The sequence below is a fragment of the Motacilla alba genome, chromosome 22 (assembly GCF_015832195.1).
Source record: "Motacilla alba alba isolate MOTALB_02 chromosome 22, Motacilla_alba_V1.0_pri, whole genome shotgun sequence".
In the NCBI taxonomy this organism is placed as follows: Eukaryota; Metazoa; Chordata; class Aves; order Passeriformes; family Motacillidae; genus Motacilla; species Motacilla alba.
In genome coordinates, this window is record NC_052037.1 from 494,841 (window position 1) to 508,376 (window position 13,536).

Below are 13,536 nucleotides of genomic sequence, written 5' to 3' on the forward strand. Positions count from 1 at the left end.
ATGGGCACTCTGCATGCCCAGGGGATGCTCAGGAGAGGCCCCGGGCACGGTTGGGATGCCCAGGAGAGGCCCCGGGCACGGTCTGCATGCCCAGAGGATGCCCAGGAGAGGCCCCGGGCACGGTCTGCATGCCCAGGGGATGCCCAGGAGAGGCCCCTGGGCACGAACCCCCGGGGCAGGTCAAGGACAGCTCCTGCTTTTCACCGCAGCCCCCCGCTCCTAACAATCCCCTCCGCGGCACAGGGGCCGGGAGCAGCCGCAGGGGCGTTCGTGGGGGCTGAGCAGAGCCCTTTTCTCACCAAGCACTGCATGGATTTGCAACACAGCTACTGCAGCACACAGAGCCCTGGCTGGGAGGAGCCCGAGCCCCCGAGCGGCGCTGCCGGTGCCACCCCCGGCGCGAGGGACGGGTGGCACCCCCTGCTCTGGTGCAGGGTGATAAAGGCCAGGATGGCTGCTGAGGGCCTTCCCTGGCACAAAGGACCCTTGGGGACTGGTGGGGGCCATTCCTGGCGGGATGCTGGGGTGGCTGAGCATTAATTCCATGGGCTGAGTCCTCAGCGCCACATGGAGCAGCAGCTGATGTGCACTGGGACCCTGGACCCTGGAGTCCATTGAGACCCCAGACAGGCCCTCACCAGAGTTCTGGGGGGAAAACAAATCAAACCAGACCAGAAAATCGGCAGGATTTTTTTTTTTTAAAAGTGAACCCTTCATAAACAGAGAAATGTAAAAAACTGGAAAAGCAAACTGGCTGGGCCAGAGCTCTGTACAAAACACACAACCATGCATAACAAAAAACCAATATTTTTATATCACTTTTAAGTTAATATATGTAATGTTTACAATTGCTAAATAAATAAGTACAAAATTCCTGCTTGTCGTGTTGGAGGGTGGGGGAGAACGGGAGCAGCAGGAAGGGTGCTGAGCGCCCTCCCACCACACCGGGGAAGGTCCTGGTGGACTGGGCTGGACTGGGGTGGCAGCTCAAAGAATGCAGTAGTTTTCCCAGCTGTTTTTACAGCTAGTTGTCCCTGAGCTCTGTGTGAGGCACAGTGCTTGAGGAGCTGCCCACGGGCTGTGGTGGGCAGGAGGTACCACAGTCACGCTCACACTCAGTGCATTCACCCCTTCGTGGGGCACACAGGGACAGCAGAGCCACCCCGCAGCCACGGGGCTAACCTGGGCCCAGCAGGGCCACGTGGGGATTTTTCCCTTCTCCTCAGCTCCGGGGAGACCCCACCTGCAGCTCTGGGGCCTCCACAAGGATGTGGAGGTCTTGGAGCAAACCCAGAGGCCACGGAGCTGGTCCGAGGGCTGGAACCACTCTGCAGCCAGGCTGGGAGAGCTGGGGCTGTCCAGCCTGGAGAAGGCTCTGGGACACCTTCAAGCTGCTTCCAGTACCTAAAGGGGCTCCAGGAGAGCTGGAGAGGGACTCTGGACAAGGGCCTGGAGTGCCAGGACACGGGGATGGCTTTAAACTGAATGAAGATCACATTATGTTAGATATTACGAGGAAGCGTTTCGCAATGAGGGTGAGTAAACACGGGCAGAAAGGCTGCCCAGATAAGCTGCCCCATCCTGGCAAATATTCAAGGTCAGGCTGGATGGGGCTTGGAGTAACCTGGTGGAAGATGTCCCTGGCCCTGGCAGGGGGCTGGGCTGGGTGACCCCAGCATTGTCCCTTTCCCCAGGCAACCCCAGTGTTCCTAGTGCAAATCAATCATTCCCCCTGTCCCCTCCAAGTGCAGTTTTAAACTGACTCCTAAGAACAAGCAGAACCATGTAAAACAAAAACAAAACCAAGAACATTTAGCTCACAAAAAAAGACCCAAGACCCCAGCTGAGCTTGCAGAACCACCAAGCATGCAGAATGAAGCTTACTTAGAGATGTTCTAGAAGCAGAAGCCATTATGACACCAGGAATCCTTTGATTGGACACAAGACTCCACATCATGATCCAGTTCAAAAGCACAGGGATGTCAAAAGCCCTTCTCTGCATGGATCCCAAAGAAATCCGGGTAGTACCAATGCTTCTAAGAGAGATGGTCCAAAGCAGATTGAAATTATTTGAAACTCTTGGTGTTGACCCAGTGAAATCAAGAAACCAGCTTGCATTCCACGGGGAAGAACCAACACTGAACCTGTAACTCCAGCAGAGAACCCTGGGGCTCATGCTTCACATGAGGATCAGCTTCTCCTGGCTCAGCTGAACTCATAGTGGCTTCAAAAGGAGAGGAGCCACAGGAAAGCTACAAACAGCTACTGTTCAAGTGGGAATACTTGAGTAACTTAATACTTGGGAGAAGTACTTCACAGCTGTAGCTTGAAGGAGAGAGTTGCAGCATGTGCCCTGCTCCCTTCAGCTCGTTGCATCCTGAAAAAGTCCATTCTGGATCAGCATGAGGGAGATTTCCTCTGCCACGCCGCCCAGGCTGAGCCAGTCCAGGGTGTCCAGCAGTGTGTGCACGGAGGCCTTGGACCCCTCCCTGTTCTGCCACTTGCGCAGCATGTTGTAGAAATCATCTTGTGAGTTGACCGTGGCGATGTCATTGTCCTCCAGGTTCAGGCTGTGGCCGAATCTCTTCCAGTCCTCTATGGGCACCTTCCTGGCGAAGATGTAAAAGGAGCGGCGCAGCACTGCAGGGGGAAAGGGACAGCTCAGAGCACGGGCAGTGGGCAGGAGCCCCAGCCCCAGCACATCCCCTGGGCCCCAGCACTCACTTTCACCGGTTGTATCCTCTGGTGCTGGAACCAGACTCCTCCAGGGTCTCTCATTCCCACTTGGCAGCATCTCCTGGAATGACAATGTCACTCCTGGAATGACAGTGTCACTCCTGCAATGACGTGTCCTACAGCACCCACCAAGCCCCAGCAGCAATGTGTGATTAATGGGGATTGGAGGCCCTCTCCCCCTGTCCCAGGGCTGTTGGGGCAGGAGATCACCACCCACCCCCAGGACATCCTGTGTTTCCTGTCTCTGCAGTGGCAGCAGGCCCCGAGATGGGGAGACCAGAGCTGTGTTTGCTCAGCATCAGCATTGAATCCTCCGAGGACTCTCTCGACTGCAACGAGCAGATTTTGCCATCCTGAGCCCGCAAAGAGACCCTTCACCATCTCCCTGAGCATCCCAGCCCTGGAAGCCCCCCAGGATGATCAGATCTTGGCCTGGCACGCCGGGGCACAGGGTGCCTCTCATGTACCTGTCTCTCTGCTGCCGTGTGTTGCTGATGCCTCTCTACATGGGTGTTGGTGATGTTGTCCTCTGCCCCCACGTTCTCTGTCTTGCACCACAGCAGCTTCTGAAACATAGAGCTCTGTGGCAAGGGAGAAACACAAACTGTGGTGGTTTGGGAAGGCAGGAACCCGCCATGGATCCAAGGGTGTGGATCCCGAGCTTGGAGGAGCTCTAGGTGAGCACAGCCCCCCCCTACCCTGGGATCTCCACTGTGGATCCTGGATGTGCCAGCACTGCCACCAGGAAAGTGTTAATGGCACTGAGGGGGCTGGAAGCACCCAGAGCACTACCAGAGAGCCTCCTCCTTGGCCCAGCTCTACCACAACCCTGCAGGGATGAGCCTCATCCCCTGCTCCTCCAGCCATCCCAGGAGCTGGATGAGCCTCATTCCCCTGTTCCTCCAGCCTTCCCAGAAACTGCTGGATGAGCCTCATTCCCCTGCTCCTCCAGCCTTCCCAGAAACTGCTGGATGAGCCTCATTCCCCTGCTCCTCCAGCCATCCCAGGAGCTGCTGGCCAAGTGGGGAGCCAAGGGAAGCGGGGACATTACCCCAGCCCACAAACAGAGCCATTCCCTCCTGCCATCCCAGGAACTCACCACCATTTCATAGGGCTTCCTGCTCGAGGGTCTCCCATCCCCTGGAAGATGGAAAGAGCGCTGTGATCCCTCTTCTCGCAGGCAGGACCCTCTTCCCACCCTGCCCACACCAGGTGGGTGCTCCCGGGGTCTCTCTTCCCACCCTGCCCACACCAGGTGGGTGCTCCCAGGGTCTCTCTTCCCACCCTGCCCACACCAGGTGGGTGCTCCCGGGGTTTCTCTTCCCACCCTGCCCACACCAGGTGGGTGCTCCCGGGGTCTCTCTTCCCACCCTGCCCACACCAGGTGGGTGCTCCCGGGGTCTCTCTTCCCACCCTGCCCACACCAGGTGGGTGCTCCCGGGGTCTCTCTTCCCACCCTGCCCACACCAGGTGGGTGCTCCCGGGGTTTCTCTTCCCACCCTGCCCACACCAGTGCAGAGCCCCTGGCCAAGGCGGGTGCTCCAGGGGTCCCCTGCACCCACCTGGGGAGCTGCAGAGCTGTTTCCTGTAGAACACAATCCCTAACAGGATCACAGCTATGATCCCAAGAGTCACTGGGATGATGACCTTGAGGTCTAAAGCAGATAAAACAGGGGTGTGAGCAGCTGCTCCTGCTTCAGCCTCAGCAGCAGCTCCCACCCCCGTCCCCCAGCCCTCCCCCAGCAGCCCCCACTCACAGGAGCGGGAGGTGTCCGTGTCAGGACCACACTGGAGGTCACTGTCAGGCGTGCAGGGTTTCAGCACCACTTGGCCCTCGGGACACCTGGGAGAGGGGACACGGGCGGGCTCAGCAGCTGCGGCTCAGCAGCACAGACCCCGCAGGAGCCGCCGCAGCACCCACCTGGGCTGGCACTTCTGGCACATCTCGCAGGGGTGGTCCGGGGGGCAGAAGGTGCCGTTCCTGCAGGCACACACCGTGTTCTTGGTGGTCTGGCAGGGACTCAGCTCCACCTGATCTGTGGGACAGAGGGGACACGGCTCCACCCTGGCTCCTGCGCTCCCACCCCCACTGAGCCGCAGGCCCGGGCAGGACCGAGTCCCTCCCTGCTGTTGAGTGCCAGCCTTCCCTGCCCCACAGCTGCCCGTACCAAGGGAAAAGCAGTGCCTGGATCAAACTGCACCAGCAGCTTCCAGTGCTGCTGGCAGCCTCGTCCTCCTGCTCTGTGCGGAGTCTCGTGTCCAAGCTTTGCATGAGGGATGTGGCCTTTAACAGATGTGGGTCTGGCACAGATCGCAGCAGCCCCAGCCACTCTCTGGGGACACTGCAGGTGACACTGTGCTCCGTGAGAGCTCAGCTGGACCCAGCCTGAGCCATCAGCCCTGCTGCCCCCCAGCTCGTACCTTCCCTGCACTGCGAGCAGTCCCGGCACCACTGGAAGGCGTTTGGATATTCCATGTATTCCCCGGCTCTGCAGGACTCACACTTGCCAGAGCCCTTATGCTCCTCACATTCCTTGGCAATGTACTCTCCTGAAGAGAAAGGGAAACTCTGAACACACAGGGAAGTGGCTGGAGCCCCAGGAGAGGCTGAAGGAGCTGGGAAGGGGCTCAGCCTGGAGCAAAGGAGGCTCAGGGGGGCCCTTGTGGCTCTGCACAGCTCCTGCCAGGAGGGGACAGCCGGGGGGTCGGGCTGTGCTCCAGGAACAGGGACAGGAGCAGAGGGAACGGCCTCAGGCTGGGCCAGGGCAGCTCAGGGTGGGCACAGCAGGAATGTCCCCATGGAAAGGGGGCTCAGGGTGGGCACAGCAGGAATGTCCCCATGGAAAGGGGCTCAGGGTGGGCACAGCAGGAATGTCCCCATGGAAAGGGAGCTCAGGGTGGGCACAGCAGGAATGTCCCCATGGAAAGGGGGCTCAGGGTGGGCACAGCAGCAATGTCCCCATGGAAAGGGGGCTCAGGCCCTGGAACTGCCCAGGGGGGTTTGGAGTGCCCATGCCTGGAGTGTCCCAGGAAGGGCTGGATGGGGGACTCAGTGACAGGGTGGGCATCGGGCACTGGTTGGATTTGGTGGCCTTGGAGGGCTTTTCCAACCTGAAGGATTCTGTGATTCCACCACCAGCGAAGCTCAGAGGCAAACGAGCCAGGAAAAGGAAAATATTCCCAAAAGGAGCGCTTAGATCCATGACAGTGGAGCAGGGCAGAGCTGGAGCTCTGCTGCCCCTCAGGAGGAGCGAGGACAGGAACAGGAGCACAGAGAGGCTGCAGAGATGGGATCAGTGCAGAGTCCATCTCACCTGCGGGGCACTTCCGGCAGTAGAGCCCGTCGCTCTTCCTGTAGTAATCATCTTCCCCTCCCCAGCCTAGTGGGGAATCCAAGGAATCCAAGCTGTCCCTCTTCCTCAGGGTGACAGCATTAGCTCCCAAAGCGGCCGCCTGTTCAAAAACGCAGAAAACCTCGGGTTAAAAACCACCCCAATCCATGGGGCAAAGGGAGAAAGGGCAGGGTGAGACACCTGAACTCTGCTGTCACTTGAAGTCAGGAGGATCCTGAGGATCCTGCCCTGAGTTTTATCCCAGAGATCCTGCCCTGACTTGTATCCCAGGGCTGGCCTGGAGCCCCATGGCAGTGGAGGAGCTTTGGGATGGCTCAGAGCCACCTCGGCCAAAGGCATTCCCCACAAAACAGGGCCAGTTTTATTTTGGCAAAGCCAAGAAGAGATCTGGAGGTTTGCAGGGGAATTCTGCCTGCCAGGTTATCAGCAGGGCAAAGAGTCACTAACGATCCCTTTCCTTCCCAATTTCTGAGAAGGACCCTTTTCCTTCCCCAATTTCTGAGTGCACCAACAGCCGGAGTGGAAGGGAAGAGTCGGGAAGAGGAACGGGTTTGTGGGAGGAAACAGCCCCGTGTCAAGGCTGGAAGGTGGCTCCGGTGCCCAGCACAAACCCCTGGGTTGTCACTCGGGGCTCCCAGGGGACAGCATGGCCTCGTGTTTTCCCTGTTATTCTGCTGAGGATCAGGAAGAAAAGTCACATTTCCGTTAGCTCTCCACACCCTTTTTGTGCTGCCTCAGCTCCTTCCGCCCTGGCGGGGTCACTCCTGGGGGATGACGCTCAGCAGGAATGGCCATTTGTCCCCTTAGGCTTTTGGGCACCTAACGTCCCCAACGGGGACAACACCACTGGCCTCTGAGCCAGCACAGAGCTGCTCCAGGGATATCCGTGGATAGAAAGCTGCATATCCATGGATATCTGTGGATATAAAGCGGGATATCCGTGGATAGAAAGCTGCATATCCATGGATATCTGTGGATATAAAGCGGGATATCCGTGGATAGAAAGCTGCATATCCACGGATATCTGTGGATATAAAGCGGGATATCCATGGATATAAAGCTGCATATCCATGGATATAAAGTGGGATATCCATGGATATAAAGCTGCCCCTAGCTCACCGGGGTGGCAGGGACAGACATGTCACAACCTCACGGGCTGCAGGAGACACTTCACCGCTCCCCTCCCCTCCCCAACACACGGGTAAAATGCGCAAATATTTCTGCCGTGAGTCAGAAGCTGCCTGGAACACTGAAACAATGGAGTTTGCCCACCAGCCCCTGCCTCCTCCTCCTCCGCTTGCTTCCCGCGACAGGAAAAGGCAGAACTGGCTGCAGAGGGTGACACCACAAAGCTCCACTGACATGGCCAGGCCCATGCCTTGGGAAGGCCGGCCTAGAGCAGAGGCTGGGCAGAAGAATACAGCAGGGATTGATGGAAAGGATCTCCTCCATGATCCACCTTGGGCAGCACAAGAGCCCAGCCAGGGCTGCACCCAGGATGAACCAAAATGGTCACAAAACGGACGACCAGACACGAGGTCTCTCACTTTTAGAAGTTTTGGTCCATCAGCACATTGGAGCAATTGTCCAATTGTAGCTTTAGGTTACAAAGTGCCATCCTCGTTGTTTTGCTCTCAATTCACCATTGTTTATGCTTTCGGGCCTGAAACTTGTATCGGTTGTCCTTGGCCCCAAGCGAGAAAAGGAATTGTTTTGTCTAGCTACTCTGTGAAGAGAGCTTACACCAATCGATATGAAGCTCAGAACTGCACACCTAGGCAGCACAGAATCTGAAAAATATCAAAGCTAAAACTTAAGGCATCAAGGCCATGGCAAGGACAAACACCCACCACGACCAGGCCACAGAGCCCCCGAGCCCTGGCCAGGAACAGGGCCAGCTCTGGACCCTGATTCAGAGGGATCAAATCCATGTTCCTCCAATGCCTTCCAGCTCTACGACTCCCAGGATCTGCCTCTGCTCCTCTTTTCTCCAGCTAGGAACGTTGGCAAGTTTGTAAAATTTTTTTATCCGCTAGAGGAGCTCCAGCCACAACAGCTTCACCCATTCTGGTCTTGAAGTCCTGGGTGTGAAGGACAATTGGTCCCACTTCCACGGGGGGGGAATAAAAAAATCCGTGTTTCTTCCCCACCTGAACTGTGCCCCGCTGTGAGGGTGATCACAGCGACTCCACAGCGTTTTCTGCAGTTCGGGAGGGCCCCTCAGCCACAGGATTTCATTTCTTTACAGACAACACAACACGTGCATGATAAGGTTATCAGCCCACAGCACCCCGCTGCCATCCCTGACCAAACGATCAGTTGGAGAATGCAGCAGGGCGGAATTGAGGAGTTTTCACCCACAGTAAACAACTCGACAAAGCCTGGAGGCAGAAGAATTAGAGGCACAGGAATCCTTCATCAGCTCTTCCTTCTTGGGGGATCAAGTCTGGAGAAAAAGCTCAGGAAAGCATCAAGCTTTGAACTTCCCCTGCTTCCATCCCCGACTTGTTTTTCTCCCGAGGTGATCCCAAAACGAGCTGGACCCTGCAGCCAAGGAGAGACCCCTGGCTGAACTCCGGAGATGAAAGATGATGAAACACCTCCCACAGCCCCTGACGGCAGCAAGAGAAGCGGGATAAAAGCGGCGCCAGGCAGGCACCTGATGTCATCTGCTCCAAGGACACGGGGCAGGCTGGGATTTTCCCCTGGAATTCCCGCACGCCAGCAGAATTCGAGCTCCAGCAAACTCAAAGATCCAGCCTCAAAACGCGTGGCCTGTGCCCAGCCATGAGGCAAGAGAGAGGACATGACGCAACATCGGACCATCGGACCATGCCTGTGAATCACCACACCTTGCTTCCAAAAAACGAGATAAAAAGTAAAAAAAGCCCTGAGGCTGTTACCAGCGTGCCCTTAGGCAACGGGTTTAGTGAGGCTTGACTTTACCAGGCCAGTCTAAGCAAACTCTGCTGAACAGTGTAGGGAATGAATTGGGTAAGAAGCTCCCTCTGAAAACCTGTTTTGGGCAGCGCTGATGTAATTCCAGCACGGGAGCTGCGCCCGCTGGGCTCCTCCAGGGCCGTGGGGTACAAGTCAGGGCAGGATCTCTGGGATAAAACTCAGGGCAGGATCCTCCTAGTCAGACTTCAAGTGACAACAGAGTTCAGGTATTCCCCAACTCTCCAATCCACGGGGAAATATGATATGCCCAGGTGGAATTTTATGTCCTAAACCCCTGTGCTGAGGGCTGGGACATGGTTTGGGCGAGTTGCATTCCTGCTCCGGGAGCATTCCTTGTGTTAAAACATCCCAAAGGGGTGTCGGTGCTGCCACCAGATGCCAGCACGGAATGGCAAACACGGCTTGGGAGTGGAAATCCCCTTCCCTGGGCTGCGACAATGAGCCCCAGGTCCAGCCTGCCGCCTTTATCACCGCCAAATCCCCGCCGGGGCCATGCGCTCGGAGCCGGGAGGCTGCGATCGCTTTTCCCATTAAAAAAATTCCCCTTCCAGGTGTCCTCGCAAGCCCATCCGAACCCCTCTGGTCCGCCTGTCCATCCGAACACCCTGGGTCCTCCCAGGCCCATCCGAACCCCTCTGGTCCGCCAGTCCATCCGAATCCCCCGGGTCCTCCCAGGCCCATCCGAACACCCCTGGTCCGCCTGTCCATCCGAATCCCCCGGGTCCTCCCAGGCCCATCCGAACACCCCTGGTCCGCCAGTCCATCCGAACACCCCTGGTCCGCCTGTCCATCCGAATCCCCCGGGTCCTCCCAGGCCCATCCGAACACCCCTGGTCCGCCTGTCCATCCGAACCCCCCTGCCCCATCGCCTCAACCCCCCCAGCCCTGGGCCAGGTGAGCCCCACCGGCCCCGTTTCCCTGTCGCCTCCAGACCACGGGAGCGGCCCAGCTTCCCCTCCACGGCTCCCGGAGCAGGTGAGCCCCTCCGTGCCTCAGTTTCCCCCGAGTCACACGAGCCCTTCCCCCCGCAATCGCAGGTGAAGGCGCGGCCCATCGGCCGCTCTGCCCAGGTAACCCCACCCCCCTCACCCATCCGGGGGCACCCCCATTCGCACAGCCCCCGCCGCTCGGCCGAGCCTCCCCAGGGCAGCCCCCCAACACCCCGATGCCCCTTCCCACCCTCTCCCCTCGCCCCCAGCCCCTCCCCGGACCCCGTCCCGCTCCGCCGCTCCGAGCCCCTCGACAGCGCGGCAAGTCCGGGCATGTCGCGACAACACCGCGCGGCCCCGACGGGGGTCCGGACCCCCCTGGCCGCGCTCCCGGAGGGTCCCCAGGAGCCCCGTCCCCGCTCACCGTGACCAGCAGCAGCGCAGGGAGGCAGCGCCGTCGGGGCCGGCGCATGGCGAGCGCAGCGCGCTGCTCCGCGGGGCGGGCTACGGGCGAGGGCCGGACACGGGCTGTGCCACTCGTCCGGGACAACCGCCGCTCCCCCCAACTTGGAGGAAAGTGTGTTAGGAGTGCGCCGAGCGGAGCTTTTATAGGGACGGGGCGGGACGAGGATGAGCTCAGAGTACCTGGGCTGGTCCCGTCTGTGCGCGCCCTTCGCGCGAAAACCGCTTAAATTCTCGTGTGCGGTTTGGGGTGCCCGAGAAGCCGAATTGGCTTTCGCCGTTCCCCTTCCTTTTAGTTTTTAACCACTCGTTATTTTCGCTCGCCGCTCAAGTGACCAGATGAGTTCCAGAACACCCGAATCACACAGGAGCGCTCGGGAGTGATTTCTCCTCTCGCATTTTTTCCCGATCGCTCATCGGGCTGGAACGAGCAAAGCCGCGGGTTTTTGTGTTCTGAGAAAAGGGTGTTAAGTGGATAATCCCGCGGGATGCCGGTGAGGTTCAAGGCGCAAAGGCACGGCAGCCTTGCAAAAAAGTCGCCATCTCACCCCAGAGCTGGGAAGTGGGGAAGTTCGGCCTCGTTGGTAGTTGGTTTTCTTTCTTTCTTTCTTTCTTTCTTTCTTTCTTTCTTTCTTTCTTTCTTTCTTTCTTTCTTTCTTTCTTTCTTTCTTTCTTTCTTTCTTTCTTTCTTTCTTTCTTTCTTTCTTTCTTTCTTTCTTTCTTTCTTTCTTTCTATATATATATATATATATATATAATATTTTTTTTTTTTTTTTTTTTTTTTTTTTTTTTTTTGGTGGGGCAGAACTCGGGATGAAAACAATGTAAGAAGTTACATCTTCGGGCTTTCTGCTGTTACACAAACGGCTCTGCGGCTGCACGCTATAAAAATGATTCCAAGAAAAGTCTGATTCTACCGAGATGGTGAAGCTGTGGTGGGAGTGTTGGAGTGGAGCAGTAGAGGAGCTTTAGGAAGGACAGGAACCGGAGACTTCAGAGCGCCTTCCAGGACCTAAAGGGGCTCCAAGAGAGCTTTTCCAGGTTTCTTCCAACCCAAATCGTTCCAGAACCAGGATTCTGAGAGAAAGCCGGGGCAGAGAACTCTATCTTGTTAATGTTTTCCTAGTTGTGGACTGATCCTCGTGAGTTCCCTTCCGGTGACTCATAGGAGGGTGTAGAAAAGCAGGTTTGCTTTTGCTTTCCTAAGCGCCCCAAGGCAGGGAAATCTGCAGGAGACAGCCTGAAAAACGCACCCGGCACGAAGGCATGAAAAATACCGCTCGGGAAACGAAGTGCTCGCTGCATCGATCGTGCCAAGGAGCTGCTGAGCACCCCGCCCTGGCAGGAGGGCAGGAAGGCTCCTTGGATTGAGCTGGATGAGGAGGATCACAGCTAACCCACTCCGGATGTGGATATTTGGGAAGCACCTTCTCCTTGCTGGCTGTGCTCGTGGCAGGACAAGCCGCGGCCACCTGGTTGTCTCCTCGCACGGGGAATTATTCGGCCTGGCTGTGCCACAGTTAATGAAGCTGAAGCGTGATTTCGAGGAGAAGAATTCCTGCTCGTTTCCTGGGTGGGTACTTCTATTACAAGCCCCAAAAAGTATGTGCTGCCTTTTGTTTAACCAAAACCATGTGCTCTGTGCTCTGGGCACCACTGACTGCAGCTGAATCATTGGAGTCCTCGGAGAATGATTCATTTCTCACTTGGAGCAGAACTAGAATGAGGTTTAGGTCTAGGACTACAGCTAAATGCTAATCCATGTGCAAATGGGATGGGGAAGGATTCATCCTCTCTGTTCGTCCTGTCTGAAAATCAACCTGGTGCTCTTTAGGGAACTGCTGTGCCTGAATTCAACCAGGAAACACCGGGATGTGTTCCACATGGAAGTGGAACATGCCAGTTTGCCCCACAGCCATCCCAGCGGGGGCAGGCCACCCCCCAGCATCCAGAGCCTGGGATCCCATCCTCCTCCCACCAGACACTGCCGGGAAGCCGCAGGGTTTTCTCTTTCTGTCTCGGTCTCCCCATTTATAAAACTGAGTTTTCTGTGCTGACAAACCACAGGGGGAATGTTTGCACAAGGGCAGCTCAGTGGGGTTTAAAGCTGTGGAGAGAGGTCAGGGTGGTCACCCTCGCCCAGTCCCCAGCCATCCCCAGGAGCGGGACACTGGGCAGACACATCCTTCCCTCTCCCAGGAACAATTCCCATCCCAGAAAAAGCACAAAACCACTGTGGTTTTCATTTCAGGCGGGTTTTGGGCAGGCTCTGGCCACAAGTGAGAATGGGGTGTGTGTTTATCTCCCAGGGCCAGACCTCCAGCCTTTATCACCCCCAGCCTGTTTATGCCACAGCTCCCTCTGCTCCTGGAATCCCCTGGAGCCAGGAGGCTGCACCCCAGCACAACACTGGGGGGAAATTGAGCGTGTTGAGATGAGGGGACCCTCCAGTTTTGGGGTCTTAAATCCTCCCGTGGCTTGCTCAGTTCTGCTGCAAGTGGAGAATAGAACAAGTGTGAGGGTTGGAGCAGGAGCTTGGCTGAACTCCTGCACTCTGGCTGTGGAGAGAAGGGAGTCTGGAGCATGAAATTCCCACAGGGAATGAGCAGTAAATAGGTGACTGGGGAAGCTGCGCCTTATCAGCCTCAGTTAATGGGTAACCTCCTCCTCTGGCTCACTCCAGACTCTGCAAACGTTCCTATCCCGTCTGACTCAGCTTTCCTTTGTTCAACATCCAGCTCTACCAAAGACTGGGGCTGTGGGAGGCTCTAATCTCCCCTTCCAGAGCGTCTCTCTCGGGGCTGTGACCCTCAGCACACCCCGGGGAGCTGCTTGGGTACGTGACCATTCATGTTTTATTTTTGAACATCACCATCCAGTGATACCTTCAGTTCTGTGCTGCCTCCTGCCTGTTTTGGCGCCCGCCAGGGCTCTGAGGCCACATGACAATTTTGACCTTCCCCCCCTTCCTCCTGACAAACGAATTATTTGGCTCATAAATTCCAAGTTCCTCTTTGAAACAGCAAAAAGAAAAAAAAAACAAAACCAAAACCAGCTCTGGCGAGCTGTGAACTTCATGAGAACGGAGCTCAATT

General features: G+C 56.9%; 1 protein-coding gene across 3 annotated transcripts; it reads right to left on the reverse strand.

Moving 5' to 3' along the window:
- Positions 1 to 688: 688 nt before the first annotated feature.
- Positions 689 to 10,595, reverse strand: LOC119710854 (tumor necrosis factor receptor superfamily member 10B-like). Of its 3 annotated transcripts, none has more exons than XM_038160325.1 (10): positions 10,404 to 10,595; positions 6,051 to 6,189; positions 5,158 to 5,286; positions 4,658 to 4,772; positions 4,494 to 4,579; positions 4,299 to 4,391; positions 3,839 to 3,876; positions 3,204 to 3,317; positions 2,725 to 2,797; positions 689 to 2,640 (listed from the first exon to the last, which is right to left on the reverse strand). In XM_038160325.1, exons 1-10 carry the CDS (start codon positions 10,449 to 10,451, stop codon positions 2,363 to 2,365), a joined length of 1,113 nt encoding a protein of 370 aa, XP_038016253.1. In that variant the 5' UTR covers positions 10,452 to 10,595; the 3' UTR covers positions 689 to 2,362. The 3 variants fall into 3 exon arrangements, with proteins under 3 accessions (XP_038016253.1, XP_038016254.1, XP_038016252.1); XM_038160326.1 differs by having other exon boundaries at positions 3,204 to 3,302; positions 3,836 to 3,876; XM_038160324.1 differs by having other exon boundaries at positions 3,836 to 3,876.
- Between the last annotated feature and the right edge of the window lie 2,941 nt (positions 10,596 to 13,536).

What these genes read in the sequence shown, in the direction of transcription:
- LOC119710854 (XM_038160324.1), bottom strand. Translation starts at nt 10,451, where the DNA reads ATGCGCCGGCCCCGACGGCGCTGCCTCCCTGCGCTGCTGCTGGTCACG. An exon ending in CACGGACACCTCCCGCTCCT is followed by an intron (nt 4,392 to 4,493) that starts GTGAGTGGGGGC and finishes TATCTGCTTTAG; the next exon opens with ACCTCAAGGTCATCATCCCA. An exon ending in GGAAGCCCTATGAAATGGTG is followed by an intron (nt 3,318 to 3,835) that starts GTGAGTTCCTGG and finishes CCCTTGCCACAG; the next exon opens with AGCTCTATGTTTCAGAAGCT.